This window comes from Balaenoptera musculus, chromosome 3 (assembly GCF_009873245.2).
Source record: "Balaenoptera musculus isolate JJ_BM4_2016_0621 chromosome 3, mBalMus1.pri.v3, whole genome shotgun sequence".
In the NCBI taxonomy this organism is placed as follows: domain Eukaryota; kingdom Metazoa; phylum Chordata; class Mammalia; order Artiodactyla; family Balaenopteridae; genus Balaenoptera; species Balaenoptera musculus.
Window position 1 is genome coordinate 163,770,544 of NC_045787.1, and position 21,232 is coordinate 163,791,775.

Sequence of the window (21,232 nt, forward strand, 5' to 3'; positions counted from 1 at the left end):
GGTTCGCCAGCTGGTTCCAGCTGCATCCCCAGAGCTCAAAGTACACTGACAGGTGCTCAATGAGTGCCTGTGCTAAAATGAGATGTTACTTATATTAACAAAGTGATCATGAATTCCTTTTCTTTAAGGAAAGAGAAATTAACAACTGATCTTCAGGGTCCTGACCCAGGGCTATACAAAATGCACAGGTCTAATATTTCACAAGGATTAGCTCATTTGAATGCTCAGCCAGCTCCCAGGAGAGAGGAACCATCATGATCCCCACTTTCCAGACAAAGAAACTGAGGCCCAAGAAGTGAGGTCATTCAGCTGATGGATGCCACCTTCCCACAGGTGCCTCTGGACTCTGCCTGCTCTGGCTGGCCCGGGTACTACAGATCACACAGGCAAAGGCCCTTCGGCTTTGCCTGAAAGGAAGGACCATGGAAATAGCAGCTGTCATTTCCAAGTGTCTTTGAACACCGAAGAGCTGTTAAGGGACAAACCAGCCCAAAGAGCAAGCCATGTGCCCACCCCTCAGTCTGGCAGGGACGTGAGCCAACGGTCATCTGACACACATTCATCCAGCACCCACTGTGTGCCCCGCAGCGGCCCCATGACACAGCTACGTCTCCCTGCAGGGATCCATCACCCGAGACCAAATGGAAACGCAGCTGGAGACGGTAGAGTCCATGGGCAGCTGCTTCTTGTCAAAAGAAAAATGGCACCGGGCCCTACATGTGCTCACAGGCACCACTCACTGAGAGCATCGAGGCAGAGCTGCACATCAAAGGCGAGAGCCCTCAGCTTGCCCAGGACCAGATCCAGAAGGATCACAACAGTGCCACCAGCAGCTCTCCCTCTACCCAGGGCCCTCCCTGGCCCCCAAGTCGCCACGTGGCTTGCACCCTGCCCCACCCCAGTACCTCCCTCACCTCATCTCCCCCCCACTCGCCCACTATACCGTGTTCCAGGCACACTCCCACCTCAGGGCCCTTGCCCTGGCTGTTCCCACAGCCTGGGACGCTCTTCCCACAGATCTCCACTGGTGGGTCCTCCCTCACCTCCTTAAGTCTCTGTTCAAATGTCACCTGCCCATGGAGGCCTTCCCTGACCCTCCATTTAAACCTGTAACCTCCTCCTGCCCTCTCCATAATCTCCTCCTTTTTTTCCGTAAAACGGTTATCTTCTACCTTGTTTCTTCTTTATCTGCGTCCTGCTGGGGTCAGCTCCCCCAGGGCAGGGGCTTTGGTATCTTGCTCAGGGCTGTGTCTGCAGCCCTAGAACAGAACCGGGCACAGAGTGAACATGTTCAGAAAACATTTTTCAATGAACGAATGAAAAATGCATGACTTTTTAAGTGCTTTTTCGCACTAGACACTCTTCCGAGACTCATTTAATCCTCACTCCACCCTCAATGCCCTAAAAGGTGAAACACACCTAACCTGGTGGCCTGAATGGGGCCCATGAGTAGGTAATGTTAAGAGCTGGGGAAACTGGGAAAACTGAGGCTCGGAGGACAAAGACTGACAGGATCAAGTCCAAGACTGGGAGACTCCAAGCTGGAGGCCTCAACCTCTGCCTCCCCTTCCTGCTCTTCTCCCAAGGGAAAATTTCTAAAGCCCTTCCCTCTTGCCAGCCCCTGAGGCTAACTGACAAGGGTCACCAGGGAGCCACATCCTCCCCTCTCTTTAGGGCCACAGGTCTATCTGCTGGTACAGGGCAGGACAAGCCCTGGGCCTTAAACTCAAAGGTTTCCGGGGCCAGGAGGCCCTGGGTAAATATGAAATGGGCCTGGGCAAGCACTAGGGAGTAGTGGGGACTGTGGCAGCTCAAGGGGCCACTCCTAGTCTGATGGGGCAGCCAGTGGCTGCTGCTTCTGAGACCCAGGCAGTTGGTGCCAGGCACAGGCCCACGGAGGCCAGAATACGATGATTATAAAAATAAAAGCAGCAGCCCCGGGTACAGGGTCCATGCACTCAACACACGCTAACTCACCCTGTCCTGCAGAGAGGGCCTAGTAATCACCCCATTTTACGGAAAAGGAACCGGGCCATAGTCACACAGCCAAACATGCTAGAGCCAGGCCTAGGGCCCAGAGCCTGTGCGCTACACCGCTAAACCCTAAAGATCTCTGGGGTTTTTGCTAGCACGACCAAAATCTGATTTTGATGCAAAATCTCACTTTTAAATGTTGACAGCTAATTAAAAACAAAACATTTTAGGGCTCCCCTGGTGGCGCAGCGGTTAAGAATCTGCCTGCCAACTCAGGGGACACGGGTTCGAGCCCTGGTCCAGGAAGATCCCACATGCCGCGGAGCAACTAAGCCCGTGCGCCCCAACTACTGAGCCTGCACGCCTAGAGCCCATGCTCTGCAACAAGAGAAGCCACTGCAGTGAGAAGCCCGGGCACCACAATGAAGAATAGCCCCCGCTCGCTGCAACTAGAGAAAGCCCACGCACAGCAACAAAGACCCAACGCAGCCAAAAATAATAAATAAATTAAATAAATAAATTATAAAAACCAAAACAAAACAAAACATTTTAAACTCCATGCTGGTGAAAAAAAAAGACGGAGCAAGCAGGCTTCGGCCCCCGTGGCCATGGACCTGCAACCCCTGCTACGGGGCTGGGCTAATTGGGCTATTCTCACTCTCGGATCAAGTTCTTAGAAAAGCCACAAGGAGGAGGCAGGGAAACAGAGCAGCCCGTGCTGCCCCCGAGGCACAGAGTTTGACGTGCTCTCCTGTTTGTTCCTTGAAACCAGCCGGGAGACCCTCTGTGTGGATCCAGGGCTCAAGGGAGGAAAAGGGTCCTTAGCTGCAGCACAGTTTAGCCAAAGTCACAAAAAGAAGCAAGCAGTGGGACTCAAAGCGAGGCCTGCCTGCCATCCGCCTATGGCAGGGCTTTGTAACTGAGAAGCCTTACCCACACTCCAGAAATAAAAAGAAGTTGGCTCCTGTTTGAGCACCCCATACCCAAAGAGAGACCTTTTTACAGCTTTGGTTCTCGAGCCCTGAATTAATGCGCTTAACGACCGATGTCACGCTGCAGGCTCTAGGAAGAGGTCGCCACAGGAGCCAGCTCAATAGCAGTTGGCAGTTGCCAGATGCCAGGGTGGGTGGGAGGGAAAGGTGAAGGGCAGCGGGCCCGAGAAGAGGTGGGGATGGGAGAGAGACCCGGGGTCTCCAACCCAGAGCCCTCAATCCCTCACTGAACAACCTCGAGCAAGAAGGCTCGGCTCTCTGAGCCTCAGTTTTCTGCTCTGGAAAATGGGATCACAGCAGTGCCAGCCTCATAAGGCTTAAATGAAGTCCAGTGTGTAACTTCAGAGCACTTTAATTCTGACTAGCCTTTGTTGTCGATATGAAAGGAACCAGCCTGGGGAGTAACAGCCCCATCCAAGTACACCTACCGTGTGCCAGGCACTATGCTAAGTAAGCACTTTCAACATACCATGTCACTGCATCCTTGCAACAGTCCTGTTGAGGGTCCATCATCCCATTTTTCAGAGGGGAAACTAAGGCTCAAAGAGGTCAAACAATCTGTGCGAGGTCACAAGGCAGATGAAATGGACAGAGCTTTGCAGACGCTCACCGGAAGCCTGGGCAGACAGGAAGATGGCCAAGCAGGGGGCCCACAGCCCAGCCCGAGGCTCAGCCCAGGCCGCGCTGATCCCAAGTACACACCTTTCCGCCACAGTAGACAGAGGGCATTGCGCCAGAGACAAAGCAGCAAAGGAGGAAATTCATGCTGCTGGGAGCAAAACCCCAGGCCTCTGGGAAGGCAGGGGCGGGGCTGGGCGCCCAGCTGGGCTCCACTGAGTGCCAGCCTGGTGGCCTTGGGCAAATAGCAAGTCTTTTCTGAGCTGAACCAAGAAACAACTCAGCTTGGGGCCTGCTGGATGAACATTACCTCTTAACACTGATAACAACAATAATAATGATGACTATGACATTATTATTTGGCAGCCACAGTCACAAATGGAGTCCTTCCCAGAATGCAGAAGTGGCCACCCATCTGGGAGGCAGAAGGACAAGAGGTGGGGGAAGGGAGAGGGGAGAATCAACCGCCCTCAGTGGCCACAGGGTCCATTCTCATCCATTAGCTTCCTGAATCCTGGAAACAGCCCAGAGAGTGGAATTTGTCCACTGGACAGATGGGCAATCTGAGGCTTCTCAGGGCTGCCCAAGGAAGGCTGTATACCAGCTCTTGCCACCACAACCTGATCAAGCAAGAAGTTCCTTCCCAGGATCCAAGGAGGGCCCCCACTTTTCAGGTTTTAGCTTGGGCTTTGGACCCTATGTTCCAGGGCCTCGGAGGCACCCTGCACGGGCCAGGAAAGACTCCTGGAGAAAGTTCTGCCTGGGGTCCTACTTCCAATAGAAAGGAGTTCAGGTCTCATCCTTCAACTCCCTTCTCCTCTGCATGCTCCCACCACCCCCTGCCACAGAGGTGACGGCTAGGGCATTGACAGGCAGATTAGGAGAAGGACAGACACAAGGACAGACAGACAATAGGGTCCACTTGTAAGAGAGGAGCCAGCGTTCACCAGGCACCAAGTTGAAGAGTCAGCCCAGGAGAACCAGACAACAGGGTCTCCTAGGTCCAGCCAGCCAGTGAGACAGCAGAGGCCAGCTGGGTAACCCAACAGAGGAATAGCTAAGTATTAAAGTCTGGGAGGGGCACGGATGGGCAACCAGACAGGACAGGTCATCCTGGATAGCTAGCCAGGCAGCAGGGGGCTGCCCTGCGGTACTGGACAGATGGATAGCCAAATGGTGGTGGCGGGGAAGCCTATCCAGGACAGAGAGACAGCCAACCAGACGACAGAAACTGCTCCAGATAAATGAACAGCCAGCCAGACCGCAGGGATCGGCCCAATAGATATCTAGGTGACAGGTTTCGGACAGAGAAGGGGAACCTATCCCTGACCCACAGACAACCAGATGGCATAATTCACCCACTACAGCCGGGGGCCAGAGAGTCGGCGGGGGTTCACCGCACCTCCTGGCCCACGCCCCCCAGCCCCTGCAGGGAGCCCTCCGCCCAGGGCGTCCCACAGGGCCCGCCTCCCTGTCCCCGTCCCCGTCGCGGGCACGCAAGCGCCGCAGTTACGCCGGCGGCGCAGGACGCGCCATTCCCGGTCCGCCCTCCGCGCCCTAGGCCGCCGCCTGCCCGCTGTCGCCGCCCCGCTCGCTCACCGGCCCACGAAGTTCTCGAGCACCGAGCTCTTGCCGGCGCTCTGGCCGCCCACCACGGCGATCTGCGGCAGGTCCAGGTGGCAGCTCTGGCCGATGGAGCTGAAGGCATCCTGCAGCTTGTTGACCAGCGGGATCAGCTCTTCCATCCCGCGGTTGCCCATGGCGTCGGCGGCCCCGGCCCGAGAGCCCAGCGCTCCCCGCCCGCCCCTGGCCCTCGACGATGCGGCCCCGCGGCGTCCGCGGCCGTTGCTCCCCGCCCGCCCGGGCCTCGGCGCGACGCCCGCTCCCGGCTCGGCCTCACGGTCGCCGCCTCATCCGGTTCTCAGGCGACACCCGACCCAAGCGACCTCCCACCCGGGCCCTGGGGCTGCACCCAAAGCCTTCGCGCCACTCCCGATTGGTCGGCCGCGCTGTCACTCGTGCACACAAGCCAATGAAAGCGAAGCACGGGCCTACGGCCAAATGGGTCTCCCCCCTGGGGACCTTCTCTCGGACTCATTGGACGAAAGAACTGTCGCTATTGTGCTAGAGCCAATAGCGGCGGGAAGCGAGTTATCCAGGCCCGGAGGCGGTGTTTCGGGAAAAGGCATTTTGGCCCCGCCTATTAGGGGCAGTTCCAGGATAGCAGGAACATCCGCCAATCTTATTGGTAGGGAGACCGCCAGTCAACAAAGCTGGCCAATGATACTAGGGATCGGCTCTTAACCACGGTCTGTCACTTGACGCTACCTAGTTCCCTAAAACTTTCCCATTGGTTTATATAAATATCACCCCGTTCCATCAGCCAACAAGTCAAGAGAGTGGGACTTAACCTCCGAATCTTGACTCTGATTGAAAACCGTACCTGTCCATCAAAGAACCTCCTCCCGTTCTTACTTGTGATTGTCGTGTCTACTGGAGTCTTCCGGAGCAGAGGGTAGGCCCGCAGTACTCGCCAACGCGCGCCACCTCCTGGTAGGACGCAGTGGTGATCGTCACTTGTGAGTTTCTGGGCTCTAGAGAAAACTATAAGTCCCAGAATGCGTCTCGGGCCCGGGCTTGCAAATCAGCTCCCTGCGCGGGGTCCCAATGCACTTTGAAGATGAGAGTCAGGCTGTTAATGGTTCCTAGGGAGAGGCAGTCTAGCCCGGTCTCGCTGGCTCCCACTTTCATTCCTATTAAGTCGTCTCCGTGCCTTTGCAAACGCTGTGCTCTCCCCTAGGAATACCTTCCGCTCACGCCTGTCTTGATGCGGCTAACGCTCCAACGTTGTTCCCCTGCCTCTTGAACTTCAGCGCATCTTGGATCTTTTTGAGTACGCAATGAAACTCAACGGACCCTTTCCCAGGAAAAGACAAGTTATTTTGCAGGTAACGTTGGGGGTTCTGGGAACTGGGAACTCTTGACCACTTGGAAAAGAGGCCGGGAATAGGTGGAACGATTTTAAGACAAGTGATTTGATTATGCTGGGCATAGATAGGCCAGAAACAGCCCAGTAAGGAGCTAGCAGCAAAGGAGGTGGGGAAGTAGTCTGACAGAGCGGGGCGGTAACGGGAATGGAGAAAGAAGGAGTAGGAGGGTGGCAGAGTGGCCAAAGGTATATGCTTGCTCCATGACCCAAAACTACTAGTCTCAGAGACAGGCAAAAAAGACTGACAATGTTTGGCACTGCAGCCTTGACCACGATCACAGAAACCTGGAAACACCCTAACTGCTCATCCATGGAGCTCATTAAATAAATACTATGCAGCAGCTGTAAACAAGATGGAGGAAGTTTTCGTGTACTGACGTGTAAACAATTTGAGATATATTAAGAGAAGGGAAAAAAGCAAGGTACAGAACTGCATGTAAAGGATGCTGACATTCATGAAAAAATGTACACATGGAAAATTTATGGAAGAATACACAAATTGATAAAAGTAGCTGCATTTTTATGATATTTGAATTGTAGATCCTACACGTGTTACTTTTTCAGTTTAAAAAACTGTAGCTTCTAAGAGCACCACCAGCTCTGTAATTGGCCATATCTGGATTAGATCCTAGACCTGTTTATTTGCTGGGTGATAATGACCAAGTGACTTCATTTCTCAGTTTCCTCATCTGTAAAATGGGGAACCATAACGTTGCAAGAATTAAATACACTTGACGACCATTTAGAACAGTGCCAGGCACAGTACAAGCACCTTCTAGATGACACATATTATCATCACTGTGTTTACTGACAACTAGATTAAGCCACATGTCTGAAGAGTCAAGGTCAAGAACCAGAGCTTTGGAGCCCAGCTGCTTCTTCCTTGATGGTGACCTTGGCAAGTGACTTCCCCCTCTCTGGACCTGTTTCCCCACCCCCAGGATGGCTGGTGGGCCTGAGCCACAGGAAAGGAATGCAGCTCCCGCTCTGGGCACTTCCTACATGCTCAGTTTCCAGATACCAACTGCTGCTATGGTTACCTGTTATTATTATCCATTGGGGGTGGGGGGGACATGGGACCCAGTGACACTCAGACCAGGAAGGGGACCTAGACAGGCCACCTCCCCAAGAAGACACAGACACACTCTATGTTATAATAAAAATAAAATTAAAAAATCCTTCAATATCTCCCATCCCCTCCCTCCCTCCCTCCCCCAAGCGGGGTCAACCCAGTGTGATTCCCACAGAGGCCAGGGCTTCAGTGGCCCAGGAGGGACAGAGGGTGGGGTCCCCATACATGGTGCCCATAAAGTCCCTCACGAAGTCGGGGAAGCGCTTCTCCACAATGCTGGTGCGCACAGCGCTCATCAGCCGCAGCTGCAGTGGGGAGGGGGGGGGTCAGCAATCAGCCACCAGCATAGGGGAGACCCCCATCCCCCTTGCCTCACCCCTCCCAGCTACAGGCCCACCTGATAGGCGATGTTGTGGACAGTGAGGTGGTGCAGGGCCGCGGTGTTGTCGCTATGGAGCAGTGTGTGCAGGAAGGCCCGGCTGTGCCTGCGGACGGAAGGAGGGGGCTCAGCAGTGCCGGGTCCTTCCCCCCTCCCTGCCCTCCCCCTGCCCCCAGGCTCCGTCCTCCCCTACTTCTGGCAGGTGGGACAGGCACACTCTGGGTCTATGGGGCGGAAGTCTTTCTCATACTGTTTCTTCTTCAGCTGCAGGTTCCCCGTGGGCACCAGGGCAGAGCCAAAGCGCTGGGGGTGGACAGGGGGAGGGGAAGGTGGGTCAACCAGGTCTTCCCCCCGCCTTGGCCCCCGCAGTCCCTCTCCGGTCTTTCCCCTGCCAAGGGCCTCACCGCTGTCCGTGTGGGGAAGACGCAGTCAAACATGTCGCATCCGAGAGCCACGCAGACCACCAGATCAGTGGCATAGCTGGGGGTGGGGCCGTGGGGGAGGGGAGCAGAGAACCTCGAGCCCTGGTCACATACCCAGGGCCCCCCTCCCCAAGACTGGCACCCTCAGAACCACCCCCAGCAGAGGGCCATGTCCTCCTCAGTTCCCTCCCAAGCAGGGCTGTGTCCTTCCCCCTCCCCGACCCCCAGAAGCAGGGTTTCCCAGGCATCCCCTCCCCGCAGGCGGGGCTGTCTCCCCTCTCCTCCACATACCCGACCCCCATCAGGTATCGGGGCTTGTCCTTAGGCAGCCTTGAGGTGCTCAGCGCCACCATCCTCCAGAACTGGCCCTTGCTCTCACCCCCGCTCAGGCCCCCGATGGCGAAGCCTGGCACGTCTCTCTTGGTCATCTCTGGGGGTGCAGGGGCAAGGTCAGGGGTGATCAGAAAAAAGGAAATAGGCCTCAGTCTCCTCCTCTTCTTCCTCCTCACCCTCAGGGCAGACCCTGCCCAGACCTCCACAGGCCATCAGGAAAAGAGAATGTGACAGAGAGCGAGAGAGAGAGTGCGTGTGCAGTGTGTGTGTGTCTGGGGGCTGCTGGTGACCTCGCTACCGTTTATAGAATGCCTGCTGCACGTCAGGGCCTCTTCTTCAATCCTCGGGAGAGAGGCCCAGGGCCCGCACTCCCTTAGCTGAAACCTAAGGTGAAGCCAGATATGTTTCAGAGTTTTCCAGATTTTAGAACAGTGAACATCCTACATGCTGAAGAACAGCCTGTCATCAAACGCTGTTAACATTTTGACAGCAAAATGTGTCAAGAGCCCTAACGAACTGGGGTCAGTAAGTCTGGTCTTGCTACCAAATGAATTGCAAATTCTTGTGTGTTTTGGATATTAGAAGTGGGCAGGGGAATTCCCTGGAGGTCCAGTGGTTAGGGATCTGCACTTCCACTGCAGGGGGTGCAGGTTCGATTCCTGGTCAGGGAGCTAAGATCCCACATGCCTCGCAGTAAGACAAAAAAAAGAAGTGGGCAATTAGGCTCCAGAATTGCAGGGCAGGGGCTACGGATCTGCACTGTAGTTGAGGCATGGAGAGCTTAAACCACTGGCCCCAGGCCACATATGCCAGAGGCTGGATTCGAACCCGGGTCTAGCCTCAAAACCAAGACTTATCTCTGGCCCCAGCTGCCCAGTTCAACTAGGGGGGAGGCCACAGCACTGACAAAGCAGGCCTGGTCTGGGGCTGGGTTTTGAAGCCGGAGTGAGCAGCAGAACCAACTGGGGATGAGTCGTTCAAATGCAGCTTCCCAGGTCCGCCCTGGCCCCAGACTCCGACCCAGTCGCAGGGAGAGCCCGGGGGGTTCTGGTGCGGGCGAACCTTAGAGCACCGGGAAGCACCACCGGCACAGTGCTTGTCAAACTGCAGGTGGCCGAGAAATGAATTTGATTTCATGGGACGAGATCAGGGCTGTTGCTGTTGTTTTTTTTTTTTAATGAGAGAGAACAGAAAATATTGTATCAAAGAGTATCTCGTGTACAATGGTAAATGCTTCAGGAAGCCTTGGTTTCCGCTCTCATATATGTGCACACATCCGGAGCCATGACATGAAATGTACTTCTGACTGTGGGTCTCCATTAAAAAGACTTACTGGACCAGGGGTGGGGACGGGGACTGGGGGGTGGTGGGCAGTTTGAGGACAAAAGGAATTACAACAGGACAGTCTTCACAACAGCATACACTGATGCCAGGTGCAGGCGGGACACCTTGAACAAATTTTCCCATTTATTCCTCACTTCGATCCCATGACATTGGGAGTATGTTCCCATTTTACAGAGGAAGAAAGTGAGGCTCAGAGAGGCCAAGCCACTAGCCCAAGAATGCATAGCCGTGAGGCAACAGATCAGGGGGTTGGATCCAGCTGCATGGACTCCAGAACCCAGAGTCTTGCCCGTGACACCTCACTGCCTTTGAGCCCCCATCTCTGCCTCCACTTTGTCTCCATGGCCATGGTCTTGGTTCAGGCCTCACTGTCACCCTCCCCCTGGGCAACTACTCCAGCTTCCTCTATGGGCCTTATGCTTCCTATCTCACTGGGATTTTTTCTCCCACTCTCCCACTCAACAGCCTTCCATGGCTCCCCAGCACCTCGGTGTGCTGTCCCAGGGCCTCCACCATCAGCACAATGCCTCGGGCCCAACCCCTTGCTCCTGACTGCATGTCTCACTCCCCAGGGATGGAGCAGCTCTATGTATCTGTTAATGCTGTAGGTTCCAGAGCCCAAGGTCTGGGTTCAAATCCCAGCTCTGCAACATGCACACTGTGTGGCTGGGCGTAAGTAACTTAACAGCTCTGTGCCTCAGTTTCCCCTCCTGTAACCTTGGGAACCTGGTAGTTTCCACCTTACAGGATCTTTATGAAACCTCAATGGGTCAGTCCATGACCAGCGTTTGGCATAGTGCCTGGTGAACACCCGAAAATTGATAGCTATTGGAATTTTTATTCTCCAAATACACTCTGCTCCATGCTGCCTGAGGGGCTTTGCTTCAGCTGTTCCTTCCACCTAGAGTGCTCTTTTGTCCGTTAATAGCCACTCTTGGACTTCCCTGGTGGCGGAGTGGTTAAGAATCTGTCTGCCAATGCAGGAGACACAGGTTTGATCCCTGGTCCAGGAAGATCCCACATGCCGCGGAGCAACTGAGCCCGTGCCGCACAACTACTGAGCCTGCACTCTAGAGCCCACAAGTCATAACTACTGAACCCACGTGCCCCAACTACTGAGCGCACATGCTGCAACTACTGAAGCCCATGTGCCTAGAGCCTGTGCTCTGAAACAAGAGAAGCCACCGCAACGAGAAGCCCATGCACTGCAACAAAAAGTAGCCCCTGCACGCCACAACTAGAGAAAAGCCTGCACGCAGCAATGAAGACCCAATGCAGCCAAAAAATAAATAAATAAAATTTTAAAAAGAGAGAAAAAATAATAAATAAAAGTAGGAGTTGCAATATTAACATCAGAAAAAAATAAAATTCAAAGCAACCCACATCAAAAAAAACAAGGAACTATTTTAAAAAATAAAAAACAAAAACACATAATAATCACTCTTGGGAACTCCCTGGCGGTCCAGTGGTTAGGACTCCACACTCACTGCGGAGGGCCTGGGTTCAGTCCCTGGTTGGGGAACTAAGATCCTACAAGCCGCAGCGCAGCCAAAAACAAAAACAAAAAAAACCCCAACTCTCTCAGCACCATCGCATGCCAGGCCCATGTGGGGCTCTCTGCAATGGAAAAGCCCTGGTCCTGTTGGCACATGGCTTTACCTTTGAGGCAGGTGGCCCGGAGATCCGCATCCAGCCCACCCTGGATGATGGCGAAGAGGTTCTGTTTGTCCGGCCGCTGATGGGCTGCAATGCACCGGTCCAGCCAGCGGATTGATCTGAAAGAGGACCCTGGTTGTAAGCCATAGGGACTTGGTGAGGGGTAGGGAGACAAGGCTGCAGGACCAGGATTCTCTCCCTCTCCCCCTCCCGACACACACACACACACACACACACACACACACACACACCTGTACATGGCCTCTTCCACACGTGGCCCCGTCATAGTGCTGCTGACCACATCATCCAGCTGCATGATGATGTCTGAGCCTGGAGAGTGAGACAGGAACACAGTCACTGGGAAAGCCCCCATGTTGAGGACAAGCTGGACCCCAGAAGTCCCTCTCCAGGTCTTGCTGACTCCCATTTAACCCCCAATCTGCTTATACAGCAACCAGAGGAAGCTTTTCAAAATGCACATCTGATCTTGCCACCCCACCCCCAGCTAAAACCCTGCCCTGGCATGTAGAATAAAATCCCATCTCAGGGATTCCCTGGTGGTCCAGTGGTTAGGACTCAGCGCTTTCACTGCCGAGGGCCCAGGTTCAATCCCTGGTCGGAGAACTGAAACCTCACAACCTGTGCGGTGCAGCCAAAAAAAAAAAAAAAAAAAAAAAAAAATCCCACCTCTGCAAATTTACCCTTCAAGAACAAAATGATGTGTGTAACAAGTGATTCTTCATAGTGTGTTGGGTAATAGCAAGATGGGAGTCCAAGTGTCACAGGGGTCTAGTTAAGTAAACCATGGTCCAGGCCTTAATGGAAGGTTCTTTCCCACAATTCCAAAATCCAGAAAATTCTCAAAATCATAGGATTTTTCTTATGCTTATGGTATCCTCATTTGGCAGCAAAACCTGAGACAGTTGTCATCTTTTTAAAAACCTCATTTACTGTGAAGGTTCATAAGTGTTAATGCAATAAAAGTGAAGTGTAGGGACTTCCCTGGCAGTCCAGTGGTTAAGACTCTGCACTTCCACTGCAGGGGGTACGGGTTTGATCCCTGGTCAGGGAACTAAGATCCGGCATGCCACACGGTGCAGCCAAAAAAAAGAAAAAACAAATGGTTAAGATGGTAAATTTTATGTTATGTGTATTTTAACACAATTTTTTTTTTATTGAAAAAAAGAAGTGAAGTGTAATACCACAGGGTACTGCCCCAGACCCAATTGAGGTACTGTATAATAAATGGTATGTACCCTTTACTATCTTTCTAAAATGTGGGGATTCTGAATTCTGACACCTATCTGGCCCCAAGAATTTCAGATTAGAGACTGTGGACTTATAGGTTAGAAATCGCAAGGAAATATTGCCAAGATGTATCATTATAGGAAAAAAGCACAGTGTACCACACTAGCCAAAGATGGGGCGATTTGAGAAGCAATAAGGATTTTAACTGCAATGGATTGAAACGTATCGAATACATTTAAACCCATGAGTTCATGGTGATCCTAAAAAACTAAACATTAGTTTGTCATTGCTAGAAGATGCTACGTAATCAACCCATGAAAACTAGTAAATGAGGGAAAAGAATGAATCCCACTCTTCCTGTGTGAACTAAACTGCTTGGTCTCCCAGGAGTAGGTGAGAGATGTTTCTCTTTACAGAAGTAATCTGGCTAATAAATGAAGAAAGGATGACAGAATTGGAACATCACCGGTTTGCAATTCCTAATAATGGTTCCAGGGGAGGAGCATGACAGCTCACTGGGAGAGACAGGCAGACATCAGATGCCCCCTGATGGACAGACACACTGTGAAGACTTCTTGCCAAAAGGAAGAAGGACTTGAATCTGGCTCTAACCTCTAGATCCAAGTACCAACCTACAGGAAATCTAGAGGGTGGAGGAAAACTATTACACGACACCCAGGGGATGCAACCAGCAAAATTCAGACCCAGTGAAACACTATAGGGCAAAGTAACCAGTTTCTTCAAGAAGCAAATTGCTGGGACTTCCCTGGTGGTCCAGTGGTTAAGAATCTGCCTTCCAATTCAGGGGACGTGGGTTCGATCCCTGGTCAGGGAACTAAGATCCCACATGCCGCGGGGCAACTAAGCCCATGCGCCACAACTACTGAGCCCACGCACCACAACTAGAGAGCCTGTGTGCTGCAACTACTAAGCCCGCATGCTCTGGAACCTGTGCACCACAACTATAGAGAAGCCCATGCACCTCAACGAAAGATCCCGCGTGCCACAACTAAGACCCGACACAGCCATAAATAAATAAATAAAATAAATATTGTTAAAAAAAGAAGCAAATTGCTGGGGCATCCCCTGGCAGTCCAATCGTTATGACTCTGGGCTTCCACTGCAGGGTGCATGGGTTCCATTCCTGGTCGGGGAACTAAGATCCCACAAGCTACGCGGCTCGGCCAAAAAAAAAAAATTTTAATGAAAAAGAAAAAGCAAAGAAAAAGAAGCAAATTGCTAAAAAAAAAAAAAAAATGGAATTGGAAGGCGAAACTATATGATATGTAATATATATAATATATTAAAAGAGACTTAAGAGATCTTTCAAACAACTGCAGTATCTGCACGTTATTTGGATCCTGAAGTAAACACGCTGTAAGAAAAACTGACATTTATGAAACGACTGGAACTTTGAACACTGGCCAGATATTTGATGATGTTAATGAATTATTGTTAATTGTTTTTAGGTGGGATGATAGTATTGTGATTATGTTTAAAAAAAAAAAAACTATGGGTCTTCCCTCGTGGCACAGTGGTTAAGAATCCGCCTGCCAATGCAGGGGACACGGGTCCGAGCCCTGGTCCAGGAAGATCCCACATGCCGCAGAGCAACTAAGCCCGTGCGCCACAACTACTGAGCCTGCGCTCTAGCCCACGAGCCACGACTACTAAAACCCGTGAGCCACAACTACTGAAGCCCGCGTGCCTAGAGCCCGTGTTCTGCAACAAGAGAAGCCACTGCAATGAGAAGCCCGCACACTGCAATGAAGAGTAGCCCACGCTCGCCACAACTAGAGAAAGCCTGTGCGCAGCAACGAAGACCCAATGCAGCCAAAAATAATAAATAAATAAAATAAATTAATTTTTTTTAAAAACTATGTTTTGGAGATACAAATTAAAATACTTATAGGTGAAGTGGTAGGACGTCTGAGATTCGGTTTGATATAATACAGATGATCTACGGAGACTAAGAAGCTAGAAAAAGAAAACCAAAGCAAAATCAGCTAAAAATTTAAAAATAAACAAGATACATAAGATTGCAACTATCAAAAAATAAAATAAAATCAATGAAGCATATCTATTAACTAGTATGTTATTTGGCTATAAAAAGGAATAAAGTACTGATGCATGCTACAACATAGGTGAACCTGAAAAACATTATGTTAAGTAAAAGAAGCCATTCACAAAGACCACCTATTGTATGATTTCATTTACATAAAATGTCTAGAATACACAAATCTATAGAGACAGAAAGTAGATTAGATAGGGCTGGAGGAGGGAGGAATAGGGAGTGATTGATAATGGGTACAAGATTTCTTTTGGGGGTGATAAAAGTGTTCTGAAATTAGATTGTGGTGATGGTTGTACAACTCTGTGAATACACTGAAAACCACTGAACTGTACATTTTTATTTATTTATTTATTTTTCATCTTCTTTAAAAAAATTTTTTTTTTTTATCTTTGGCCACACTGTGCAGCATGTGGGATCTTAGTTCCCTGACTAGGGATCAAACCTGTGCCCGCTGCATTGGGAGCATGGAGTCTTAACCACTGGACTGCCAGGGAAGTCCCAACCTGTACATTTTAAATGGGTGAATTGTCTGTATATCATATCTCAATAAAGCCATTAAAAAAAAAAAAAAGTCAACAAAACAGAAAACCAACAAATGAAGAAAATGAATAAGCCAGAAGTTGGTTTTTGGAAAAGATCAACAAACTCAAAATCAATAAACCCCTAACAGACATCAAGAAAGAAGAGATCACAAGTTTTTAACATCAGGAATGAAAAAGGAGACATCACTACAGACACTATAACATTAAGAGGTTAATAAGAGAATATTATGATCAACTTTATACCAAGAAAGTTGAAATAAAGTTCAAGGAATGGCCAAATTCCTTGAAAAATCCAACTTATCAAATCTGACCCAAAATGAAACACAAAATCTGAATAGCCAAATCAAAATGTCAAATAAATCGAATTCATCATTAAAAACCTTACCACAACAAAACTCCAGGCCCAGGGGGATTTACTGGACAATTCTATGAAACATAACACCAATCTTAGGCAAATTCCAACAGAAAATAACATGGGAGAAGCAAAGTGGGCTGGGATACTAATGAAACATAATGGCTGTGACCTGGTGATTGTTGAAGCTGGGTGACAGGTCAATGGGGTTGTGTCTATTTTGGTATATACTTGAAATTTTCCAAAATTAATAAAAATGCAAGGTACAGAAGAATGTGCCATAAATAGCATGCTCTCATCACAGAAAAAATAAGAATAGATTTGAACTTGCTTGTATTTGCATAAACTCAGGAAGAATACATAAGAAACTAGAAACAGTGGTGACTTGTGAAAGAGATGGATAGAATATAGGCATGGGAAGAGCACTGTTTCCTGCACACATCTTTATATAGAAATACATACAAAATGTTTTCTTGTTCAATGTTTTTCTTTAAAGGACAGACCAAAACTCACAAGGTCCTGTAGGACCTGTCCCCAACACCTCCCTGTCCTCACCCTACACACACACACACACACACACACACACACACTCTCCCCCACTCGGCTCCAGCCATGCCAGTCTTGGTCCTGCTTCAGGTCCTTTGCACTGGCTGCTTCCTCTTTCCAGAACATACTTCCCCCCTTTGGACATCTAGTTTATTCCTCCTCATCCATAGGTTTTAGGCCCAGGGCAACATTCCCTGAGCCTACAGACTGAATCATGCCAAAAGTCCTATGTACTTGGCCTTCACAGTCAGGGTCCCAACCTTTTATCTATTTGTGCCTTTAAAACAATTTTTTTTTTTTTTTTGGCTGCACCATGCGGCTTGCAGGGTCTTAGTTCTCTGACCAGGGATCGAACCCGTGCCCCCTTGCAGTGGAAGCACGGTGTCCTAGCCACTGGACCACCAGGGAATTCCCTAATAACTTATTTTAATAATAATATATAATTATTCAAAATGTTAAATGCACCCCAATTTTAAAAAATACAACAGGATATTTGGTGAAAAGTCTCTTGCCCACCAAGGGAAGGATTACAAAGAGGCACAAGTAACCCTTTAGGGGTGATGGACATGTTCACTTGATTGTGGTGAAGGTTTCATGGGTGTATACATGTGTCAAAACGTACCAGAGGGTACACTTTAAATATGTGCAGTTTATTGCATGTCAATTATATCCCAATTTTAAAAAAAGGAAAAGAATTTAAATGCTCCCTGTCTACCAGCTCTTCAGTTCCCTTCCCTCAGAGAACCTATACTACAGTTTCTTATTTTTCTTTCCTGAGATACCGTATGCAAATAAAAGCAAATCATGTGTTTGGGGTTTTTGTTTTTGTTTTTTCAATACAAATGGAAACATACCATGCACTCTACCCGCACTGTTTTTGGGTTTTTTTTTTTTTCTCTTTTTTCCGCCTGTCTAATTAAGATGTTTTCACAAATGCCTGCCTCCCTTTTGGACTGTAAGTTCCACAGATGGTATAGCACCAGCACCCAGGCCCATTGCTATAAGCAGAAGCCACAGAATCTGTATATAGAGGGGTCTAAAAGCACCAGTCTGTTTGGAAGATGGGAAGTTTTGAACCTGTTTCCATAGCACTTTATGAGATTGAGAAATGTTAATTGTCCTTATCAAGGAATAGGGGATATTGATGGAGATGGGAGGGGTCCAAAGCCTCCCCGATACCTCCCTTGTTGCCCCCATTATTTCAACATATCTTTGCCCAGCTAATTTACTATCTAAGAGAAACAGTAGCAAGAAAGATAATACTAAAAGCTACTATTACATGTCAGGCATTGTAAGAGATTTACTGACATTACATCGTTATTTTTGTGAACTATCCCCTCAGCTGAGGCTCAGGGAGGGGGAGTGACATGCCCAAAGCCAAGCAGCACGAAGGGAGCAGGCCCGCCTCACCTCCACCTCCGAAGGGCAGGGGAAGGGGCGGCTCCCCGGTATCCACTCACCCAGCGCGTTCTGGATCTCCACGGATCTCTCGGGGCTCAGAAGGGTCTCATCACCATCGTAAGGGGAGCGGAAGCGGACGCCCTCCTCCGTCACTTCGGACAGGGACACCAGGGACACCATCTGGAAGCCGCCGCTGTCCTGAGGGAAACCCCACCGCAAGGCTGTCAAGAACGGGACTGGGAATATCCACGCCCAAGGAGGGTTCTCGGATCCCGGCGCTGACCCCGCCTTACCGTCAGCAGATTGTGTGGCCAATTCATAAAGCCGTGGAGACCGCGGGCTTTCTGGATCAGCTCGGGGCCCTGGGTTGGGGGAAGAAGGGTCAGGCTAGGGGTGAGAGCAACCCTTGGGGCTCATATTGGGGGCGACAGGGTTGGCCAACTTCCATCCTCGCTGGTCCCTCACGCCCAGCACAAGGCCTGAGCCACCCGGGACTCTCGATATGCGTTTGGTCGATAGAGTTTGGGAGGCGTGCCCGGGTCTAGGGAATCTCCTGGGCTCCCCCACGCTTCGCCGCCGCCCAGCCCAGGGCACAGCCCACCCACCGGCCTCAGACCCAAATGGTAGGTGTTGCCCAGGCAGATGCGGCAGCCCAGCGCGTCCAGTTGCTCGGCCGTGATGCCCTTCATGGTGGCCTGCGTGCCCACTGGCATGAACACTGGAGTAGCCACCGGCCCATGTGGCAGCCGCAGCTCCCCTGCCCGGGCCCTAGAGCGGCTACACTCGGCCACCAATCTCATGATGCGCGGAGCCGACTCCAGGGAAGTCGGGCTGGCAACTGCCGCCATCTTGCCTGCCGGAACCACGTGGGCCGTGGAACACCCTGGGCGGCGCCATGTTGGCTGAGGTCACGTGGCGCGCGACGCGGGCCGAAGCTTGGGGAGAGCGTCAGATGAACCATGGAAACGGACGTCTGCGCGCTTGTCTCTGCGCTGCGCCCAGTTAGTTCCCACAGGCAGCACACTGCTGCGAAGTATTAAAATTGTGTGTGTTTGCAGGCCCATTCCTGCCAATTCCTCGAAGTAAAAGCCTCTCTAAGCTATAATTTTATCTTCCATCAAATGGGCCGAATAATAGTATCTAGACATAGGGACGTTGCGAATATTGAATGACAGGATGGATGTGTATAGATTTTTAAACGGTGCCTGACGTAATCTTTTGTCAGTTTTTTGGGTTTTTTTGGCCGCCTCTCTCAGCTTGCGGGATCCTAGTTCCCCGACCAGGGATACAACCTGGGTCCTAACCCGTGGACCACCAGGGAATTCCCTCTTTTGTCTGTCTTGATCATTGCCTTGCTCCAAGGGCTTAGAACAGGACCTAGCACATAGTGCCTACTCAATAAACATCAGTTTATTCAGTGGAAGAAGGAATCACAGATTTACAGAGGGAGAGACTGAGGTACAGAACCTGGTTACATTTATTCGGCCATTCATTTAGCGTATACATACATATATAATACAGCCCCACCAGTGCCAGCCTCCATGCCGCACAGGGGTGAGAGAGGATGGGTCACGGATTTATTAAGCACCGGCTGTGTCCCACTAATAATAATAATAACATAACAGTATATATATATATTAATATTTTAATAATCTTATGGTTGGATGGAGCTGATATCTGTCCTGGCCAGCAGAGGGCGCGTTTGCCCCAAAAGCCTTCCTTTCGGGACCACCCGCCTAATGCCCCGCTGATCTCAGCAATAGCCTGACCTAGAAGCCTTGGGCTAATGCTGTTTCTCAGTGTGGTGGAGTCCTCACTGAGTCCACGTCTGGAAAACGCCCACCAATGAAGCCTACCTCAGGGCCTTTGAACTTGCGATTGCCATTGTCAGCAACACTCATCTGATATTCCCACGACTGGCTCATATTTTCACAGTCAGTTGCTCCTGACTCCCCCAATCTTAAGAACCCTCCACCACCGATGACTTTATATCACATATCCTGTAATTGATATGATGCTTTTAAAAACCTCTATACAGGGCTTCCCTGGTGGCGCAGTGGTTGACAATCTGCCTGTCAATGCAGGGGACACGGGTTCGAGCCCTGGTCTGGGAAGATCCCACATGCCGAAGAGCAACTAGGCCCATGAGCCACAATTGCTGAGCCTGCGCGTCTGGAGCCTGTGCTCCGCAACAAGAGAGGCCGTGATAGTGAGAGGCCTGCGCACCGCGATGAAGAGTGGCCCCCGCTTGCCACAACTAGAGAAAGCCCTCGCACAGAAACGAAGATCCAACACAGCCATTAATTAATTAATTAATTAATTAATTTAAAAAAAAAAAAAGAAGAAAAGAGCCTCTTATTCTACCTTTAAAACAAAAAACCTCTATACAGGACTTCCCTGGTGGCAGTGGTTAAGAATCTGCCTGCCAATGCAGGGGACACAGGTTCGAGCCCTGCTCTGGGAAGATCCCACATGCCGCGGAGCAACTAAGCCTGTGCACTGCAACTACTGAGCCTGTGCTGTAGAGCCCGCGAGCCACAACTACTGAAGCCCACGCACCTAGAGCCCGTGCTCCGCAACAAGAGAAGCCACTGCAATGAGAAGCCCCCGCACCGCAACGAAGGGTAGCCCCCGCTCGCCGGAACTAGAGAAAGCCCGCACACAGCAATGAAGACCCAACGCAGCCAAAAATAAATAAGTTAAATAAATAAATTTAAAAAAAAAAAAATGGGGCTTCCCTGGTGGCGCAGTGGTTGAGAATCTGCCTGCCAATGCAGGGCACACGGGTTCGAGCCCTGGTCTGGGACGATCCCACATGCCGCGGAGCAACTAGGCCCGTGAGCCACAACTACTGAGCCTGCGCGTCTGGAGTCTGTGCTCCGCAATGAGAGGCTGCGATAGCGAGTGGCCCGCGCACCGTGATGAAGAGTGGCCCCCGCTTGCCGCAACTGGAGAAAGCCCTCGCACAGAAGCGAAGACCCAACACAGTCAAAAATAAATAAATAAATTAATTAATTTAAAAAAATACTCCAGGGGACTTCCTTGGTGGTCCAGTGGTTAAGAATCCGCCTTCCAGTGCAGGAGACGAGGGTTCGATCCCTGGTCAGGGAACTAAGAACCCACATGCTGCGGGGCAACTAAGCCTGCACGCCGCAACTACTGAGCCCACACGCTCTGGAGCCAGCGCTCCACAACTAGAGAGAAGCCCGCTCACTGCAAGGAAGAGCCCGTGAGACACAACGAGAGATCACACGTGCTGCAATTAAGACCCTATGCAGCCAATAAATAGA

General features: G+C 50.7%; 2 protein-coding genes across 14 annotated transcripts in view; both read right to left on the reverse strand.

Annotated features, from left to right (window-relative positions):
- DNM2 (dynamin 2) overlaps positions 1–5,499 on the reverse strand; it is a 90,083-nt gene extending 84,584 nt beyond the window's left edge. For 4 of the 12 annotated variants that reach the window (XM_036845730.1, XM_036845733.1, XM_036845725.1 and 1 more), the window contains exon 1: positions 5,184–5,499. In XM_036845730.1, coding sequence (XP_036701625.1) covers positions 5,184–5,344 — 161 coding nt within the window. In that variant the 5' untranslated portion in view covers positions 5,345–5,499. The remainder of the gene's footprint in view (positions 1–5,183) is intronic. The other 8 variants (XM_036845736.1, XM_036845732.1, XM_036845727.1 and 5 more) reach the window with 3 other exon arrangements.
- A 2,225-nt stretch (positions 5,500–7,724) lies between these two features.
- QTRT1 (queuine tRNA-ribosyltransferase catalytic subunit 1) lies at positions 7,725–18,813 on the reverse strand. Of its 2 annotated transcripts, XM_036845393.1 has the most exons (10): positions 18,548–18,813; positions 18,236–18,304; positions 18,002–18,140; positions 12,031–12,109; positions 11,783–11,898; positions 8,738–8,876; positions 8,429–8,504; positions 8,218–8,327; positions 8,043–8,130; positions 7,725–7,950 (listed from the first exon to the last, which is right to left on the reverse strand). In XM_036845393.1, exons 1-10 carry the CDS (start codon positions 18,788–18,790, stop codon positions 7,798–7,800), a joined length of 1,212 nt encoding a protein of 403 aa, XP_036701288.1. In that variant the 5' UTR covers positions 18,791–18,813; the 3' UTR covers positions 7,725–7,797. The 2 variants fall into 2 exon arrangements, with proteins under 2 accessions (XP_036701288.1, XP_036701289.1); XM_036845394.1 differs by lacking the exons at positions 8,218–8,327; positions 8,429–8,504 and having other exon boundaries at positions 7,781–7,950.
- Between the last annotated feature and the right edge of the window lie 2,419 nt (positions 18,814–21,232).

Coding starts and splice junctions, on each gene's coding strand:
- QTRT1 (XM_036845393.1), bottom strand. CDS start 18,790: ATGGCGGCAGTTGCCAGCCCGACTTCCCTGGAGTCGGCTCCGCGCATC. Junction 8,877..11,782: donor CCGGGCCACCTGCCTCAAAG/GTAAAGCCATGT, acceptor CTGCACCCCCAG/AGATGACCAAGAGAGACGTG. Junction 7,951..8,042: donor TCCACAACATCGCCTATCAG/GTGGGCCTGTAG, acceptor TCCCCACTGCAG/CTGCGGCTGATGAGCGCTGT.